Source organism: Polyodon spathula, chromosome 1, assembly GCF_017654505.1.
Source record: "Polyodon spathula isolate WHYD16114869_AA chromosome 1, ASM1765450v1, whole genome shotgun sequence".
Taxonomy (NCBI): domain Eukaryota; kingdom Metazoa; phylum Chordata; class Actinopteri; order Acipenseriformes; family Polyodontidae; genus Polyodon; species Polyodon spathula.
The window spans coordinates 103,214,179-103,235,992 of record NC_054534.1 but is presented as its reverse complement, the minus strand read 5'-3'; the positions used below and the strand labels follow the sequence as shown (position 1 = coordinate 103,235,992).

General features: G+C 38.9%; 1 protein-coding gene across 2 annotated transcripts in view; it reads left to right on the top strand.

Moving 5' to 3' along the window:
• The window catches only part of LOC121325684 (fibroblast growth factor receptor-like 1), a 96,469-nt gene that overhangs the window by 36,200 nt on the left and 38,455 nt on the right, over positions 1-21,814 (top strand). For both annotated transcript variants that reach the window (XM_041268545.1, XM_041268552.1), the window contains one exon: positions 6,239-6,511. In XM_041268545.1, coding sequence (XP_041124479.1) covers positions 6,239-6,511 — 273 coding nt within the window. The remainder of the gene's footprint in view (positions 1-6,238; positions 6,512-21,814) is intronic.

Here is a 21,814-nt window from a genome sequence, read left to right as displayed (position 1 = left end):
CCTGCTATTTCCTTGTACAGTTTCCAGCAGGGAGGTGAAGTCCCTTGGCAGGATTCCATCCATTCTCCACTAGTCCTGTGTGTGTGTTGACAGGACACAAGGGTTTTGCTCACAGATTCCAATGTAAGCATTTTTTTTCCCAGTTATGTACTGGGATGTGTTTAATGGAGAGCCGTGCTTTGATCTCCACATTGGGGGTTCTCAGCCTAGAGAAACTAAACAGGACAGGCAGTTGTGCTTCAGGTTTCAGCTGCATGCTCTAGTAAAATGTGTTGATGTCAAGGCCCATGTCTGGCTCTTACTAGCGTGTCTGAGAGCTAGTGGGCCAGATTTTTTATTGCCTTTTCTTCCTACCTTTCCATAATGATAAGCATGTGTGACATTTTAGCGAGCCCTTAAGAAGGTTTATATTCATGAAATATAAGCATCCCTTTTACATTTCGCTACACAGTACTTACACAAAACTGCATATTACTTTATCCAGAAAGTTTTATTACAATATAAAAGGTTGAAGAAGGTAAGGAAATTTGTATTTTGGAAAGCTTTTCACAATTGTATTCTATATTGATTAAATACTGCCACTACTTGAATCATAAACATAGGCCTAGATACAAATTCCCATTTTGCACATTTAGCACAATCACTGGTACTGTACATACATGTTTATTGTGTATCAAATTCCTTTTATTTATTTTTTTGGCCTACTCAAATAATGTCCCACTAATCAGGGCTTTTAATAATAAGCACCCCTTTGTTGCACCAGTAGTACGTACAGTGGTAAGACTATACATCATGCGTTCCTTTTCCCCTTCCCCCTGTGAAAGCTTATAAGCTGCAGAGCAGACTCCTGACTGGTGACATCAGGATGGGCAGGGCTGTGTGTTTAATAATCGTGAAGGTAAGACGACTGTGTTCTGGGTGCCAGCTGGTGTTTACTTGCTGCTGATAAAGTGATACAATGCGTGTTCAGGGCTTTCGAAGGTTCATCAGAACACTTGTTTTCATTGGCACTTCATTTAACCCCTTCAGTCCTTATCTCAGAGTTCTTAAAGTACTGACAGGACTATTTCACTCAATGCTTTCCTTTCTTTATGCAAGCCAAGGTTGTTATAATAGTAGAAAACACTAGTGGAGGCTTTGAGTAAATTGTTGATGCTCATAATGCATCATAGTAGAAAAATGCAACATGTCTAAGACTTTTGTGTGTGTGTGTGTGTGTGTGTGTGTGTGTGTGTGTGTGTGTGTGTGTGTGTGTGTGTGTGTGTTTGAGTGTATGTATTTTTAAATTGTATAATCCACACAATCCCCATCCACACAAAAAACCTTGTGCAGAAGGTGATCATCCCCCAAGCTAATATATTGATTAATTGTTGCTAATCGGGAGATGATCACCTATATAAAACAAAAGCCTGCAGTTTTCTGCGCTCTGGCTGGGTGTTCGACAGGAGGAACGGGAGCAAGAGAGGAGACAGGCCTTTAGTTATCATCAATAACAGTGCAACTGTTTGATTGGCACAGGATCAATCTGATGGTGGGAGTGTGTATTGAAATAGAAGTCTGAACACATAACACATTGAAATATTTTGTGTGATGGAAATTTTACATTCCAAAGTTTTTGGAACTGTATTTTTGTTTTTTTTTACAAGATTACATTTTCAAACCAATTGGTCAGCTAAATCTATAGCTGCTTAATAGTCATAGCACAGCCTTTTTAAAATACAGCAGCGTGCACATTTATTAGAACACGTCATTGTTCTGTGGTTTTGATGTGCATATGAAATCAAACCACTGGAACTGAACATCTTGGAAATTTGTCAAAATAGACAAATTAGTGATTGTCTAATTTAGCTGATGACTTTAATAGGCCACACATGCAATTAATTTAAAATAGTAAGAGAAAAGGAACACCTAGACACACATAATAAAATGCATGAGATTTTTTAGAAGTTATTTTTGGAATGCCTAATCAAAGCACAAAGTGGTGATCTTTTAAAAGTATTTAAAGAAATAAAGTTAAACCATGTGAAGGATTTAGCAAAGCAGTTTCTTCTTCTTCTTCTTCTTCTTCTTCTTCTTCTTCTTCTTCTTCTTGTTCTTCTTATTTCATGTTCCTTCACATTTTTAAATACTCAGTCATGAACTATGAGGTGAAACTATAATAAACAATCATCAGTTTGACTTACTGAAGCTTCTGGCAAAAACCAATGAGCCTGGAGCTCAACAGATTTTCTGTTTCTATGAAGGTGCTACTGCTGGAAGGTTTTTATACCAGTAACAGCTTCATTTCTTACTGTCATTTAAACAGTAGTTCTCTTAACACTATATTTCATATAAAGATATTGATTTAATAATGCAAGATACAGCAATAATAATATGATAATTTTCTGCTTCATTTAAGATGAGTCATATGGATGTGGGTATTCGTGTTAGAAATGTCTGCCTCGCATGTAAAAACCCTTCAAATTGAAAGTACAGAAGTTGCCTTCCTTATAAGGCGATAATGCTATGCAACACTGACAGAAAAATTATATGACGAAGATTTGGCTGATTGATTTTGTAGATATAACAACAACTAGGGGGGCTGTGGGGGGGGGGGGGGGGGGGGGGGGGGGGTAGAAATAGACTTACAAAATGAAAGCATCAAGTTTAATACAGAAATAATGTCAGTTGGGGGCAGTGCAGGGGCATATTGTTAGATGTTTGGGTAAACTTTTCATAAAAACAAAACAACAAAGCCAGCTAGAACAAGAATGCTGATCAACTAAAAGATGTAATTCATCATGAACTAAATGTCTATTGGCACTGGTTACCTCAGAGTGGGGCTCTATGTTATTTATGGGCTTGTTGCCCTGGTAGTACTGTCAACCAAGGAAAACAAAGGGGATGCGATAAAACATTAACCAGCCCAGCCGTGAAGAAAGTGGCACAGAGTCAAGTGCAGCGGTTACAGTCTCCCCGCAGACATAAACAACGACACTTACAATTTCCTGCTTGTGCGCTCGCATTGAGATGTCTGTCTAAAATCAAAGGAAAAGCAATTACTTATTATACTGTCTACCTTCTTAAAATGCAGCATTAAAATTTGATGAGCAGCTGTTTAAGAGAATCCAGGTTAATCTGTAAAGTGAGGGCATATTTGAGTCCTGGAGTCATTAAATGAGAGCCAGAGAGAGCTGTTGTTAGTGTAATATTATTACAGGCCTCTTCATGTTGTGCTTTTGATCATTTTGTTTTTCAGTCTTTATTTTCAATTTGACAACGCTTTAGGGTTAATGAAAGTACCTGGTTTCCTCACCCCCTTCACTCCCTGTGTTACAGGTAATAAAATCTGTATAAAGCTCAGGTGCTGTCCAATTACCTATAACACAGAAAATGAACAGGCTGGAATTTTTTTTTTACATTAAGTACACTTAGAACCATTCACTTGTCATTGTGGAATTTTAATTTTTTATGATGCTTTTAAAAAAATAAATTCTAAGTAATGTATTCAAATTGCATCCCCTTTTCCTTCAGAAAGTCCTGCTCACAGTAGATCAATATACCTCTGCCCAGTTTGTTTGACATTTTTGCCTAATTGAAAATTAAGGTTGGCTGTTCGCTACCGTGCAGCTTTTAGCTTTTGAAAATGTAATCCTGTAATTGCATCATTTTAGGAAAGTAATGGGCTTCTTTTTTAATGTTTTTTTTTTTTTTACATATGCATAACATTTATGATGGACACGTACATGGATAAATAAATGACTTTCATTTTCAAAAACTGTCCAAGACATTTCACCTTTCTTGGAATTTTTTCTTTGTAAATATACTTAATGTGTTAATAAATGTCTCTTTGAATTGTATCTCAGAAATTGGTCTCTTAGGACATGGGTCAGAGAGCAGTGTGCTTGCCATATGTGTGTATCCTCAAAACTAATGAAGGGTTAAGCCAGGGAATTAGGACCAGAAAAAAAATTGACTGAACATTTAAAACAGCACATGAAGCATCTCAACTCACCATTCAGTATTTGTAAGGTTTAAAAACCAGGCAGATGTAAAATGAAAAGAATTTAAGAATGTGGCCTCGCTTGGATTTTCCTTTCCTGAACACAACCTTGTTTACTCCTAGACTCTCCTCCATCTCTGTACAGTGCAGTACATTGTTATAACCCTGCTTCTCTTCTTCCTGCTTCTCTTCTTCGGGCTCTGTCATACAGTCAGAGGAGCACAGGTTCGCGTCCTAGCTGTTTGAAGTTGCTGGGTGTTCCGGAGAGAGTGTCGTATTAGCTCTGGCGCTCCTTGGTTTAGAGAGGCAAAACCAGCAGGGATTGTTTCTCCTCTCGCTCTACAGCAGGTCCTACTGGCCAGGTGCGTAGCGAGCTCCAGAGGACACCTGCTGGGCTGGCCTTTGTCTTCTGAAGGCTGGTAGCTCGCTGACATCCATTCTTGAGTTTCTGTGTCTAAAAGAGGAAGAGTTTTTAGCGGCAAGCAATCCCAAGGTACCTTGGAAACCAACTACAATAACAAGAGTTTACAACACCTAGAAAATACTTACACTGAGATGCTCATTGGAGCTAAAATAATCTGAAGCTTGCCAGTTAAAACAAGAAAACTTTTTTTTTTTGCTTTCATAGACAGTAATTTCACTTTGATCTCTTCCACATAGACAAAAAGAGAAAATGTTGCTTGAGTGGACTATCCAATTATTGCAATCTGCTTTCCAGATTTCTGCCCAATCAAACACTAACTTAATGAATTAAATCAGCACCCCCTCATGCAGCTGTTCTCTTACTGCCAGCAGGCTGTGATCTTGCTTTGTGTAAGGTGCAGTGATTCCTTTATGATGCAAATAACTTAGCATCCATGTTCATAAATCTCTGGTAATGCTCCTTTAAATAATTTGGAAGTTGCCAGGTTTCCTGCTCTTAAACAACTTCCAGTTGACTTCCAGGCAGCTCCGCAAAGCTTTCAGCTAAGGGTGCCTGCCAGCTACGTGAGGCTTGGTTGTTGACATTGTTTTGAAAAGGGGGTAAAAGTTTAAATGCATGCCACGGAGATCTGCCAATGCTGTTCAGGCAGAATAGAGACCTTTTCTCCGCCAACAAAGATTTTGACATTTCAGTTTGTTTTTCTTAGATTAACCTCATCTGCAGCACCAATTAACTGTTGCATGTTAGTCAAGCCGAAATTATTGAATATAATTTGGGAAAAAACTAACGGCAACAATGGTAGACACACACACACTTTCACTAACTTTATCCTCCAGAGGCCGGTAGCTCACTGACATCTGTTCTTGAGTTCCTGGGTGTAAAAGAGGAACTAACTATTATTGCTGGTTATTTGTCAGTTCCTCACTCCTTCCCTAGTAGAAAGCTTACTTCCATAGGCACCATTTATCTGGGGCCCCTTGTTTCAGGCTTATAATCAAGGAGGAGTTGATGTGGCCTAATGACGGCTCATTACAAGTGTTCAGTAGGATCAGCGGCATGTAAATGCTAGCACAGATGGCTTGCATCACTGGAACTATAGAAAGATGATAACCCTGCCTAGAGGTCTACATTTTCTATTCATCTACTCCTCCCCCTGCCTTATAACAGAAAACCCTGACAGACTAGCCTGGCATGCTCATTCCTATATGTGGGTGTGCTGTCAAATAACCACATCTTTGAAGTGGCAAGTAACTGGATTCACCCACAGGAAAGATACAGCTTTTTTTTTTCTTCAAATGTATTAATTTGTTATTTAGTGGTGCAAACAAGAAAAAAAAGTCCCTGGAGTTTCCCCTCCTGCTAAATTAGAAACAGTTTTAAATTGCACTGAGAACTTGTTGGATGTTGTTGCTTATTCTTTTACTCTGCTTGCAGTCTTACTCTTTCCCTGCTTGTCCATGGTGCTGCTGTTTAGGCTAGGTACCTATGTTCAGCCTCTACTAACACCCAGTCCTGTCACAAGTAACAGAGAAAGGCTGAAAAAAGTGAAGCTTGTAAGCAGATATTTATGACATAGCACTTGGTCCTCCCTGAGGGGGAATTGATGAACTAAATGTATCTACAGCACAGGTGGATCTGATGTTTCTTATTCAAAGCCTGCTTACCTCTAGTAGTTTCCTATAAGCCAAATTTAATACACAGTACTGGTTGACCATGTTGTTTAATGGGTCTAGTGTGAAATGTGAAACACAATTTGATTTTTTTATTGTATAAATGTTTTGGATGATCCATGTTGGATGTTAAAGAATCCTCTTTCGTTTGGTTGTATTTAGGTCCGCCGAGAATTGCAGACAAGGTAATCCATCGCCAGACGGTAAGAACTGGCCGAACCATGAAGTTGCTGTGCCCAGTTGAAGGAGACCCCCCGCCACTCACCATGTGGACCAAAGACGGGCGCACCATCCATAGCGGCTGGACGAGGTTCCGTGTGCTCCGGCAGGGGCTCAAGATCAAGGAGGTGGAGGTGGAAGATGCCGGGACCTACATCTGTAAGGCTACCAATGGCTTCGGCAGCATCAACATCAACTATACACTCATTGTGATTGGTGAGTCTGTTAGGATTTCATCTCTAAAGGACAGCCTTTCTGTGAGTGCGTTAAGTAACTGATCTGAGTGAGCAGAAAAATTCTTCGTCTGGCCACGCATTTACTTAATGCACCTGCTGAAAAGCATGTGCTGCATGAATCAGAGAGCCAGTGTTACCTGTTAGGTCAGAGTAGGGCTTTGATACTAACTACATTGGGCAATACTTCAATTGGAAATTAGAAAAGTCCAAAGTTATTCCATCTGTTTGCAGTTTTTTTGTTTGTATTTACGGTTGGTGTCTAGGGAATACCACGTGCTTTAGGTTCTGATTGGCTCCAACTCACATAGTCTGGACAAATCATTATAATCCACAGCTTCACTAATAGCATGTCCCTCTCAGGAACATTCCTACAAAGATAGATGTCTGACCTGTCTCAACTGACAGTGACGTTATTGGTTTGAATGCCGTATAAGAACTATAGTTTAATAAGAAAAATTAATCAAGTTTTACTGAAAAGGAAAGGGCCCAAGTGCAGCCAGAGTGTTAAATGCCAAAGCCCTTTTTCTTTATAAAGAGGCCTGTACTTAAACAGTCAGTGCATCCCCTGGCCTTGAGGATACAGGGATATCTATGTTGATCTAGGCTTTCTTCACAGTGGCAAGATAATCAGGAATGAAGTAAAAGACAAAAGGAAGCTTAGATTAACGGGTGTAAAAAAATTTTACAGAACCCCTTTGAAAAGGTTGACTGCAGCCCTCTTCATTTCCCATTATTCTGATGATCTTGCTATTAAAGTCCAGGGTCATAGAACTGCTTGCTTTACAAGCCTTGGATTTGCTAACAAAAAAATGTGTACTGCCCCATCACCCTTTTAGAGAAGACCTGCTATTACAGTTGGGCAGACTTAAACAGAATTAAGTTTAAATTATTTGTCAAAAGTTCAATTTTGTTTAAATCCTGCTTTAGCTACTCTGAGTAGCTAAAGCAGGATTTAAACAAAATCTCAGAGAACCATCCTTGAGCTCTAAGTTGGGATTCAAATCCTGGATCTCTAGGACCTCTGCTTTAACAAACCTAAGACACAACTGCCTTTTACAGTAGTAAAAAAAAAGAAAAATCTGAAATCTGTATGAGAAATAGTGCTCATTTTTTCAATTAATACTTTTTTTACTCTTTTTTGGATGCCTGTAGTGAGCAGGAGAATATAATATGACTTTAGTGTGTTAGACTAAATAAACAGACTATGTGATTGTCTGTTCTGTGCCAACAAACCGGGCGCTATCCTGATGCACAGCCATTACCTTAATTAATTGGTGACTAATTGAGGCCCTACCCGGCAGGGCTCGTGTTGCCCCAGGGACGATGTTTATCTTGTTATCCCTCAGTCTCGCACCACACCTGATCCTTGATAACACAAGTGTCTCGATGCTGCCCTGGTTCTTTTCTTGTTTTAACTTCCCCTGTGGAGAGGAGGATTATTTTGTTTAGTTTTGCGGATGACTCAGCTGGCTGATAACATCAACTGGCTGTCAATGCGCAGTGTGTTGAGACAAGCTAACCAGTCATTTTTGGGTTACACCCTACAAATGACAGCTATTCAGGTGGAGCAGAGCCATGCCTAATAATTCAAGCTGAAAAAAGGGTTATTTGGTTGGTTGAATAGAAAACCCTTATATATATATATATATATATATATATATATATATATATATATATATATATATATATATATACATACACACACACATACACACACACACACACACACACACACATATATATATATATATATATATATATATATATATATATATATATATATATATATCTATTTGTGGTTTTAGAAAAAAATTAAATGAGATAATATACAGTATAGAAAATAAATGGACACATAGACAATACCATGATGCATGAAGGTTGAAATACAATGGAATAGTAGATCGTTACAACTTTAACTATGTAGTAAATTATATCACAAATACAGTAATAGATAGATAAGTGAGTGCACAGTCATTACCTTGGCATCATACACTTATACATACTTCCATTGTTTACTTTCAAACACACTTTTCCTTGACAAAGGTATGTTAAATGTTGGCAAGATGTATATATATACAGTACTGTGCAAAAGTTTTAGGCAGGTGTGAAAAAATGCTGTAAAGTAAGAATGCTTTCAAAAATAGACATGTTAATAGATTACATTTACCAATTAATACAAAGTGAGTGAACAGAAGAAAAATCTACATCAAATCAATATTTGCCTTCAAAACAACATCAATTTTTCTAGGTACACTTGCACACAGTTTTTGAAGGAACTTGACAGGTAGGTTGGCCCAAACATCTTGGAGAACTAACCACAGTTCTTCTGTGGATTTAGGCAGCCTCAGTTGCTTCGCTCTCTTCATGTAATCCCAGACAGATTCGATGATGTTGAGATCAGGGCTCTGTGGGGGCCATACCATCACTTCCAGGACTCCTTGTTCTTCTTTACGCTGAAGATAATTCTTAATGACTTTCGCTGTATGTTTGGGGTCGTTGTCAGAATATATTTGGGGCCAATCAGATGCCTCCCTGATGGTATTGCATGATGGATAAGTATCTGCCTGTACTTCTTAGCATTGAGGAGACCATTAATTCTGACCAAATCCCCAACTCCATTTGCAGAAGTGGAGCCAAAAAAACTTGCAAGGAACCTCCACCATGCTTCACTGTTGCCTGCAGACACTCATTCGTGTACCGCTCTCCAGCCCTTCGGCGAACAAACTGCCTTCCGCTACAGCCAAATATTTCAAATTTTGACTCATCAGTCCAGAGCACCTGCTGCCATTTTTCTGCACCCCAGTTCCTGTGTTTTCATGCATAGTTGAGTCGCTTGGCCTTGTTTCCACGTCGGAGGTATGGCTTTTTGGCCGCAAGTCTTCCATGAAGCCCACTTCTGACCAGATTTCTCCGGAGAGTAGATGGGTGTATCAGGGTCCCACTGTTTTCTGCCAATTCTGAGCTGATGGCATTGCTGGACATGTTCCGATTGCGAAGGGAAGTAAGCATGATGTGTCTTTCATCTGCTGCAGTAAGTTTCCTTGGCCGACCACCACGTCTAAGGTCCTCAACGTTGCCCGTTTCTTTGTGCTTCTTCAAAAGAGCTTGGACAGCACATCTGGAAACCCCTGTCTGCCTTGAAATTTCTGCCTGGGAGAGACCTTGCTGATGCAGTATAACTACCTTGTGTCTTGTTGCTGTGCTCAGTCTTGCCATGGTGTATGACTTTTGACAGTAAACTGTCTTCAGCAACCTCACCTTGTTAGCTGAGTTTGGCTGTTCCTCACCCAGTTTTATTCCTCTACACAGCTGTTTCTGTTTCAGTTAATGATTGTGTTTCAACCTACATATTGAATTGATGATCATTAGCACCTGTTTGGTATAATTGTTTAATCATACACCTGCCTATATGCCTACAAAATCCCTGACTTTGTGCAAGTGTACCTAGAAGAATTGATGCTGTTTTGAAGGCACAGGGTGGTCACACCAAATATGGATTTGATTTAGATTTTTCTTCTGTTCACTCACTTTGCATTTAGTTAATTGATAAATATAATCTATTAACATATAATAATATATTAAATATATATATATATATATATATATATATATATATATATATATATATATATATATATATATATGTTCTACTCAGTCCTAAGCCATTTTAGTGGTTGTTTTTTATTGACGACATATTTGTTTTGGGAAGGAGGAAATAAAAACAACCCTTTCACCTTATTGGTGTTTTTCTACTTTTAATTTAAAAAACATTCAAATACATGTTTACCTAATGAAATCTGTCTTCTAAAAGAGTATCTCATTTACAGTAACTCGTTATAGCATCTACAATGCCACTGCAGCAACTTGGATAAGAACAAAAAAGGCCTTCTAAAAAGTAGCAGCATTAGAGTAACAGCATTATCGTTATATAGTCGTTAATTTTAAGATACCAGTAATTGGAAAGGATTAGTAGCTGCAGGACACTTTAACGGTAGGCATTTGCTAACTCTCAGTTTTAAAACATAGCTGTGTTCACTAACATAGCACAGTGGAATGATCACAATATCATTTAGTAATTGTAGGACAGTATTGCCACATGTGAAAACTTTAGCAATAAAGCCAAAACAAAAAAAAAAAAACTAGCAAGCATTGGCAAAATCAGCTAATTTTTATACGGTGCAAAACTAATTTATTTTAACAATTGTTTAGGGACGTTGCGATACCTGCATGGTGGGTGTCCTAATAGTAGCATCTACAACGAATTGACAATCCAAAGCAAATTTGCTTTTGTTACAGACTTTCTAAGAAGTCTGGAATAAACTAGTTTGGCTGTCACAGTACTTAATTAACCCCTTGTTAAAAAATAGCACAAAACTGCTTAACATAAAAAAATAAAACCAGTCGTACAGATACCACAGTAGCAGACACAGTTTACACTGCATCGGAGTTCCTGATCGCATCATACATTCCAGATTTTCTCAATCCGTTGATGGAACTGTCCGGTCTGCTTTTAATTTTTTTAAACAAATTGGCTTCAACACTCACTGCCATTCTCATATTCTCATATTCACTTTGACATCCAACACATTCTTTCCCATGCCCAGCCCAATCAGTGCTGCATACCAGTCTGTCAGTGGCCGGGATCACTCACGGTATGCCACACTGATTGGTGGAAGAATTATTGGTGATCCAATCAAAACTGCCAATAAAGCCAAAATAAATTCCCTGCCATTTCCCATTATAAGGTATTTTGCAATTTGAGCATTTACAAATTTACAAAGAAGAGACAGCTTCTTCTGTCTTTCAGTAAAGCGATATAATCAAATTGTGAAATGTGCTTTGAGCAATGCACAGTTGCCAAACAGATTTTAAAGATGCTGCTCAATCTATGAATAGTAATTAATTGCAGGGTTTAAAAATGGGCATCAAGTGAAATACAAACTTTAATACAATATTTTTTTTATTGAATGAACATAAAATCAGTACATTATTTTTATCAGATACATGTCTGATTCATTATTTATGCAGGAAGTTAACTGTATTTGCAAAGGGGGTTGTGGTCAGCAATGTAGGAGGTCAGTGAGTTTGAAATAACATTTGTAATGTTCTCACCTTGTTTTTTAGAAAATATAGTTTTAGAGGAAAAAACTAACACAATTAAACATGTATTATTCATATTGTAACATGCATGGTATCAGTGATATGCTTTAGTGCGAGAGGTCCCGGGTTCACGCTTGCCCTCCGCCTGTGTGTGGATTGCCTCGCCCTGTGTGATACGCCTGCCTGCGGGAACAGAGATCGCTACAATATTATAAGACTACTGTATACACTGTATTTAAACTGAAAAGTCAATGTTTGTCTAATCACTGTTTTGTAAGTGAAAGAAAGAAAGAAAGAAAGAAGTATGGTTATTAAACATTTATAATATTCTCATAAATCATAGGAAGGGGTCAACTGCCACTTTTTAGAAAACAGGTTTTGCAGATCTGATCAGCAGCAGCCAGTGGCATGCCTGTGGAATAAAGAGATTTTTTGACAACAAGAAAACCTTCATAACTGTTTTTATTTTAGATGAGGACAACTTTGGTAAATTAACATTTTCAAAATAAACCATATTGAGAGCTCCACTGGACTACTGAGCCTCAATTTAAAACACTGTTTTGATTGTTTAGATAATAACAGTCAGGTAACATTAAAGTAGTTCAATCAAGTAAGATACGTATAAAGAAACCATAATGAGAGCTCATTAAAAAAAAAAATCACAATTTACTGTATTTGTTTTTGCAAGGCTTGCTGCTGTGGCATCTAGAATTGCACTGAACTCTTTTACGCACACAGAAGCTGTTCGTTTTTTGACAAAAATGAAACCTTGCATAGTCCCAGAATCAGCTGCTGCTGCTGTACGAAGAGAGAGTTAGTTTTCTTTGGGTACTTCGTCCAAATTAGGAATTAACTGTCGGACAATTGAAATTCATTCCGACTGTAAAGGCGTTCCAGAGAGCCTCCAGCAGACCGAAGACCGAAGAAGCTGTCTCTTCTTTTATGTTTCATTCTTTGCTTTTTTGGTATTTTACATTTTGCAATTTGATTATATCGTTTTGCTCAAAGACCAAAGAAGCTGTCTCTTCTTTTGCGTTTCCATTTCGCAATTTGAGAAACAACCTTTCATTTTGTTCTCTGATAATTTGTAGACGCTCAAATCGCGAAATGGTTATTATTGCTTGTGATTGACCAAATCCTGACTATGAGTGTAACACACACACACACACACACACACACACGCATATATATATATAATATATATATATATATATATATATATATATATATATATATATATATATATATATATATATATATATATATATATATACGTCTAAGAGGTGGATGTTTGTGGACTTTCAAATACCCAAGTTTATATTTTCAGGTATTACACACTTTGTAGAAGTAAAAACATTGTACCGTGCTTGCAGAAAATTTATATAAAAAATTCAGTTGAAAGGAAATTAACTGGCACTGAAACGGATGGCAGTGATCCCGATCATTTTTTTGTTTTTTTGCTAACTTCAACAGGACATTATGTCAGTGGAAACTGCTGTACTAAACTTATTCATAAAAAAAAGTCTTTTATGTTTCGTCAAACCTAACAAAGCATCAAATAAAAGACACCGTCTGTGTGCAAGATAATTTGAAAGTAATCTAAAAGTCTTCGACAAAAAATTTTATAAATAACTTTTACAAAAAATGATGACTTTCTAAAATAAACAGAACAATTAACTACTAGATAAATTACGACTCAAATAGAATCGAATCTTAGCTTAAAAGCTAATTTAACCATGAATTGTCATACCTGGCAAAGAGTTTGGGTCGTTTCTCAACAGTCATTATACGGAAATATCTCAGTCAACTGGTTTTCTGTCATCGGAATTAACACAAATTGACATAGCCTCATCTGTCCTCCGGACCTCCGTCCTGACTGAAATTAATGGGGTACACGACCTCATTTAAATAACTAATGTAATGTAAAAACATATCAATCCAAACACACTGTTGGGTAGGGTGGGGGTTGTGAACGGGTACTAGAGAGGGTACGACTGTTTAGACTTAATAGACCTTCGACGGACAAGTGACGAAAGGAAGTCTTAAACGGAGTTGACCCGTTATGCTGAAATTTAGAAGTTGTTTGATATTGATGAGAACTATAAAACTCTTGTTGAACGACGGTGCTACTAGACTAGGACAGTTCTGTCGACCAGCTGCGTCTCTCCAAAGGTTTCCATGGTACCAATGGTCGAATTGCAACTAAATTTTTTTCAACCGCTGGTCCCTAAATCAAAACATTTCATAAGCTCCTTTCCTTTTTTCTGTCTTTTTTTTGTTTGGCGCAGATCTCTCTCCGTAACTCAATCATGTCCAGGTACTGCCATGCTGTTTATCTCTGCAGGGGCCACAGACAACGATTTCAAATCCAGGGTGAAATTTGCTATAAAGTACAGCATGTTTTACATTACAGCCTTGGAGATGAAGTCATCAGGAGGGGCCTGAGAAGCCATTTACAGTAGGGGAGCTGTGAAAAGGATCTTGAGTGGCTGGTCAGGTGTTAGTGGGCACAGTGAGTCCTGTGACTAACTGATTTATAATTGAACTGCAGCATCCAGACAAGCTTATTAGAGCTTGGCAAGATAAGATCTGTAGCAGTTTTCACGCAAACTTAGAATTGAGTTACAGCAATGTAGTGTACTGTACACCTGGAAGGAAAGCTCAGCTGAACTGAATCGGCATCACAAAGCAAGAATTTTGGCAGCGAAACTCCAAGAGCTTGGTAGGTCAGTCAGTACACAAAGAATAAGTGCAGGAAACCTGCAAGTTGCACAAACAAAACACTATCTGTACCTTTAAAAAAGTACTACAGTAGAAAAATCCTTCAGCTGTCAATCAAATATCGTGGTAGTAGATTGTCTTGAAGAAGCCAATATAGGGGTCTTTGCATTGAGTTTCTTGTATGACATGTTTGAGGCTGCTATATGAGACCCACTTATGGTTTCCACTGGTAAGGTGACCCATAAACTTTGATGAGACTGGAAGGTTCAGATTTTGTCACCACTAGCAAAAACTGGCAAGCGCAACGTGCCGAACCATGAGAATATGACCTGTCAAGACATCCGATACTGTCAAGGGTGTAGCGTATCCTAGAAGTTAACAGAAATTAACTGGTGCCTTTTTGAAGGTATGCATTATTAAACTGAGGAACTGATAGAATGACTAGACAGTACTGTAAATGGAGACACAGTACATTCACGTTGGTACTTTCTTGGTACAGATAATTAATTGAAACAAAGCTATTGGGGCTTAATTACATTTTTATTATTAAAATTGCACGAACAACCATAGTGTCACAATCTACTGTTAGTAGTACTATAGCTGGTGGTTGTAGGTTTTTAATTTTAATAGGTATAGAAAGGCCTATTGGGAAAAATGTAAAGTTATAGTCCCTTTAAATAGAGCAGCTCCGTAGCTTAATAGGGCTCGTGAAAGGGTAATGACAGGAGGGAGACTCAGAGAGCTTCGGTCAACGTGTGGAGATGCACGCTTCTTTACAAAAAAAAAACACAAAAAGAACAAATGAACAAGTTACTGAGACCAAAATAAAGAATTAAACAGTACACAACATATCAAATGACACCCAAGCAATGCTGTCACAGTGTGTTACTTATTTTTGTTTGCGGCTGGGCGTTCACCTTCGCTGAACTCGCCTTTTCCCAAACAAATGATTTGGGTCCCTTTTATGCCGTTTGCCTGGGATTTTATTGATGATCAATTTATCAATCAAGACCCGGCCACATTGCACACAGGCATTTGCCAAGGATGGAATTAACCCCATCCCTGTCAAACTTAAATACAATCTTTATTTACACAGAACACACACTATTTACACACATGGCTTTTTCACCCTGTCACAGGCTCATAAAGAAAACAGCATGTCTAAACAGTTTATACAGTTATATGGAGGAAAGGATTTCTGACTGTTTAAATATAGATTGAAAGCCTTTGTACAGGCCTACTGTAGTAAATGTGCCTTTGATAGAGTATTAAGGGGTTAGTATTGCTCTGGAATGGAAAAAGGTGCTGTGGAACTCGCACATGAAACATGAATTCCATTCTGTAAAGCACTCTCCGCACATCTGTAAGGTGTTACTACTAAACCTAGCATTTCCTTTCTGTAAAGCAAGCTTAGCAAATGGTTAACCAGACTCAAGAAACTACTTTGGAGATCCTTAGATGTCACTTATAGTGATGACGGAAATCTAGGAACTTATTGAATATGGATGCAGTTGAGATGAAGCTTTAGATTACACAAAAAAAAAAAAAAAAACCTTAATTTCCAGTTTCAAATTTTGTATGCTTTATAGACTGTTCTTCAAAAGCTTTCCTGCAATGACACATTTTTGGCACTGTGCTGTACTTCAACAAAAATCTTGTTCAAATAAAGCATAATTTAAGCATTTGAACACAGAGTGATAATACAAATAAAGGCAAAAGGGTATCATTTTACTCATATATCTTGTACTTTGTGTGGCCAGAGGCTTGTTCTGGACCACAGACGTGCCTCTCAATTGCACTACAATGCCAAAAGCAGTCTCAAGAATCTTAAGAAGAGAGAAAGTTAAGTGATATTGGCACATTATTACATCCCTCCCTCCCTTCTTATCCCTCCTAATTTTGTTTGGCTAAATGTTTTTACAGTCTCAATTTTCAGGCTATCGTTTCAAATCAAACAAAAGATCTCCTGTCTCGCGGAGGCCAGTTTTGGTAAAACAGTTAAACAGAAGCCAGTTTAGGGAAGGTGACGACACCTGTTCACAATTTAAAGGAAATGAGAAGTTTTTCCCCCCACTTTTTTTTTTTCATTAACATTTTTACTTCAGGCCTAACCTTGCTGCAGACATCTGCAGGTTGGACGTATACTCTGTGCAAATTCGAGGCATGGAGAACATATGGATGTGTTTAGCCCACAATCCTTTGGTTGGTGGTTCATAGTGTGTCCCGTGCGAATATCAAAATGTGCCCAGATCACTTTTGTGCTGATTGATATAGAATGAAAAACAATGCTCAAGTGTCAAGTGTTCTGGGATTTTGTTCACTGTCATTTTGGCTGCCTAAGTTATTCTATTCTAATAAAATGTGTCTGCTGGTGTAACCACGTTTATGCAATGCCAGGTTTGTGTCCTGTTTTGTAATGTCCTTCACTGGGGAAAACTGGTGTAACTTATTTTTTGTTAAGGTCCTATTTTGGTTAGATCAGTGTCAGAGGTTAACCCCACAGTTATTTTTTTTCACTGCTGATGTATTCAGAGGAAGAAAGTGTCAGGTTAAACATTTTGCAGTGACTGTGTGTGATAAAACAGTCCATTGCATATTTTCACATACTACATTATGTTGCCCTGTTCATATAAATAAATGATTAACATATTTTGATTTTGAAAACATTTGCTGTAGTCTGTTTTGAAAAGAAGTCAAAATACACCACGAAGTAGATTTGTGAGAAAAGATTGTGTTATTTTATTTCTTCGATTCATCCCTTGGTAAAGTACATACTGCTGCGTACGTATTTATTTATTTTCTTCGCACCTTCACCTCGTCAGTTCTTCATTAGAAAGTGCTTCAGACCATTATCTTGGCAGGAGGTGCTAGATGTTAATGGAAGAGGGCTTATTAATCCCTGAGCTGTGAAAGAGCCCTTCCATTCCAGGCCTCTCCACTGGTAAAGACATTAACTTCCATGCTAACATCCATCTATCAGCAGCAGCCGCGGCTTTGTGAAAGGCCTGCTCTGTTCTGAATCTCGGGGCCCGCTGATTACTCGCTGGGTCCTTTCTGGTGTGTGTAAAGGCGACCCCTTGGCCCTGTAATAATGACAGATTTATGTTTTTTAACACTACAGAAGCTGCTCTATTTGTAAGTCCAGCCAGACTCTAGCCGTGCTACACCGGTTGTTTGTTTTTGTTGGTAATTGTACCTTGGGGGGGCGGGTTCCTTAAGGATGACTTTCACCTCCTCTGTTGTTCAAGAGTATTTCTGGACATTCGATAAGAGAGCATTTTTAGTCCCTCTATGTCTAAGCACAGCTTTTGAGTAAAAACCCAGGTTCATCTTTGTTTTCTTTGTATATACTGAGCTTCTACTATTTCCTTATGAAGAGTCAAAGTAAAACAGAAGAGTTTGGTCTCTGGATGTATGAGAAGTGCTTAGAGCCAGGTGAAGAATCTTAGCAAAGTCACTGACCTGCACTGTGCACTTTGACCTTGGGGCAAGCCACTTAACCTCCCTTGGTCTGCCAGTAGATAAACTGGGTAGAAGTACAGTCAAATACATGTTGCTTCTTTTTGTTGAGTTAAACTAGTTTATATATTGAATGAATGAGTCAAGAGTTTATCCTGGTGTGAACTTAAAAAACAAACAAACAAGAAACAACTAACCAGCATACAACCTTGCTGAAAAACCAAGTACCGCTGGTTTATTAGTTTTGTAGACAGTTATCAGTTTAACTGCAGGATTTAACTGCAGGAGCAGTGAAGGGGATTTTAGTCAGCTCTTGAACCAGTATGGCCAACTGAGAAACCACCTTAATTAATGTAACGTGAGTGTGAGTCATAGCTGGGATCAGGGAGACCACTTTTCACACACATTATTTATTGTTAATTAACTACTCGCAATGCCAGAGGGAAGTAAATAGAGCATGGTTTCTTGTTTTCTAAATGTCAATCCTTCTGACTTTGCTTGGAACATAAAGTCCCTGGCTTGTGGCAAGCTTAGGGAGTGAACAGACATTCCCAGAGTAGCTTTGCTGGCAGGCCTGTCCGAACTTCAGGTATATCAACAGCAGCTTCAGCTGCAACCGTCTGAAAAAAAGAATAATTGCAAATTGTGAAAGTGCATCAGAATAAAACTGTGAGGTACGAAATAATATATGCAGAAACTATTCTTTTTTAAATTTTTAGAAGTAACGTTATTCTTCAGTCTTGAGACGAACGTGTGAAAAACCTGTTAGGTATTTGTGCAGGGCTGACAGAGGCGAGGGCAGCAGCGAGTGCTTCAGCAGAAAGGGGGCTCGCACCTCGGAAGGAGTGTGGCATTCCCAGTCCTGCCTGTCGCTCTCTCCAGAGATATCCCAGGAATCTAGCAGAGGAGTGAGATGGCGCCTGCACAATCCCTCACAGCCTGCTGTTTGTGTTCTGTTTGGAGCCGTTTCTTGACAACTGTGGGTCCACATTGACTCTCATTTGTTTGCCATTGTGCCTGTTTTCCAACCAGGAATCATACTGTCCTGCACAGTTTTTGTTGTGGTAGACTTCAGCACCAATTCTAAAAGATTTGTTTGGGAGGAGATGATTTAATGTATTTGTTTGACCCTTTAAGGTACAAGGGACATATGTGTCCCACAAATAAAATTCTGCTAACTTTCTTATTTTTGGAATGAGGGGCACGAAACAGGGTTTCAAATTTACTGACAGGTTGGATCTGGTCATCCAAATTGTAAGTTTCCGCCTCGTTATTACTTGAGTTACTCTCAAATGTATTTCAAGAACAAACCATTTGAACAGCCGCTCAGTTCCTTGTGCACCTTAAGCGGTTTATTCATTTTTTAGCACCATAAAGTAATACTGGTGTTCCAGGTACTAAGTTATTGTATCAGAATACATTTATACCAATGCAAGTAAGTAACAAAATGGGTGTAAATTGGCAAGGACCATTGTACAAAGAAGTCAGGCTCTTTTTCACAAGCTGTTATGGAGACTGAGCCTTGTTCACCTGCAGTGTCAAGAGCTCTCCGAGGCTTCCTTCCACAGATCCCAGTGTAGATCACTCAAAGTTAATAATCCAAATAAATGAAAAACAAAAATTCCAACACTACCATAAATATAAGAAAAAGTGGCTGACAAACACTTCCTTTCAATGGAACATTTTTTTATAGTGATTTCTGCAGCCTGTTGATTAAAAGGATTTTCTGTGAAAAGTCTTGAGTTACTGTAAGACTGTGGACACACACTGCAAGATTGAGCCGAGGTTAATGTACAAAAAGCGGTTTCAAGGCTGACGGATTGATTTAAGATGATTACGCCTCGTTTGAGCCCCTGGAACGCAGAACCCAGTGGACAACGAGAGACGCCAACATCTGGAGTGCATTGCGGCTCAGGTCATAAGAAAACACTGACTGAAAAGTCCATTTCCTTTGCAATGAATTCTTCCTGTTTTACTGCTGCATTACTGGTGTCACCCTGTCAGATCGAGCTAATGGTGGTAACAGATTGCTGTGATTCTCGAAGGCTGCTGAAGTGAGAGAACTAGTTGGGACACTCTCGTCCAAGTCTGTGTCTTGATGATGTACAGCATACTCAAGGGAATTATTTCCAGTCAAAAGATTTGAAATAAAGACTTTATTGTGGAACTATTATTTTGGATTGTTTGGAATTTTACACAATCAAAATTACTGAAATTAGATTCCGTTTTTCATTGAAAGGTGCAGCAGCAATATAAATTGTACTTCTGTCATTGAATGTTTGGGAAAGCATGGGCTTTTCTGTGTAACTTCTTATGTTAGCTTAGCGAGATTCAGGGGGCGGGAGCTGGGGCTGCTTAATTAATGTCTGTCATTATTAACCTCCTATTGAAACCCCATTCTCATGCTCCTTCTCTGTCTAATGTTTTCCTTTCGCCTCTTTCCTTTCTCCTGCCTTTGCATCGGTCTCCTCTGGGGGGGTAAGTCCTGATTAACTCCCCCGACCTCAGGTCAGCCACACTACCTCGTCCTCGCACTAGGGGGTTCTCACCAGAGTCAGTCAGAGAGGAGCCCCGGCCACACTGTCCTTGCCATGTGAGACACTGTTCTTCTTTCGCTCAGGTCGCGGCCCGCTTTACAATGTTAGTGCCTGAGTCCCAGACTAATCCATCTCTAACCCATCCTTCCCGCTCCTGTTTTCTGAGGCCTGTGCCTCACCCCATTCAAGGTCAGCACCAGGCCAGTCAAGGAACCATTTACTATCTCTCCTTTCAGGTCCTAATGTAACTGGACTATTCCTATCACCCCGAGAGGCGCCTCTGCCGAGCAGAGCCCTTTTATATGTTTCAGATCCCCAGGAACGTGACCTTCGACCAAGCTTGGTCCTCGCGGAAAGGACAGCTCATCGGTCGGGATCTCTTTTCTGTCTTAATTTCAAGCCCGGGCCTCTCTAAGACTGCTCCTAATTCCGGCAGTGCAGCTCGCCAGTCTTACTAACAGCTTGTTTCTGCTTCCTCTGCTCTATCCTTACAGCCACAGCAAATGCCTCATGAAATACTGTAGGTGTACCTCATAAAATGTTAAACCTTCCCTGCATAATCTCCTGTGCTTTGTTGCCCCTCTACTGTTAAACTTTACCAGTGAGTTTTTATTGTATTTTATTTAAAACCCCTTGCCATATAGACATTAGTCTATGATTTATAACAAACAATAACTAGCTGGTAAAAAATGTAGTGACATAATGTTCTCATATGCAATTCATTGCTTGTTGTAACAGACTTAAACGGGGAAACATTCCAGTTATTGCACTCTTATTTATTACTATGTGCTTTTTTCTGTCCAGGTTTTGTAGACTTCTATTAGTCCTTTTCCTAAAGCAGGAAATGGGTCAAACATGATCCCCCCAAAAGTCTGCTATGAAATTTAAAGCAGGCCTGCTGGAATCTCATTGTAACAGTTTTCAAAAGCTGCTGTTGCTTTGAGAAGTGTTTAGTTTTATATGAGAACCCAAGCAGGCCACCTGCCATCCCATGTGGTTCTTGTCAGTCATTGCTCTGCTGTTCATTTGATAAATAGCTACCATTTCCATTCCATGGGACATGTTCATAGGACTCTACTCAGGTCTGACAATTACATTCGCAGCACACCCAGCAATAACAATGCCATTTGCCAAAGACCTGGTGCAGTCTCCTGGACTTCATCTCTGTCCTCTATAACCAAAGTTATAAAATAAAAAAAAAATAAAAAAAATCACTCATGAATGAATTGCAGCTTTGTGCTGAAGCCCCCCAAAAACTGAAAGGCTGTGTTCTGTTTGGACTGAGAAGCTCTGCTGATTTAATGGAATGTGAACTCTGTTTTGCGCCAGAAAAAGAATTTTCTACAGTGGAGTTCACTTTTTTTAAGGAATGGTTATTATGGTCAGCCCATTAATCCCAGAATAACAATGAAGTCATGCCTCAGCCCAGTGCTAAATTGAAACACAAAGAATGTTTTGTAGCTTTA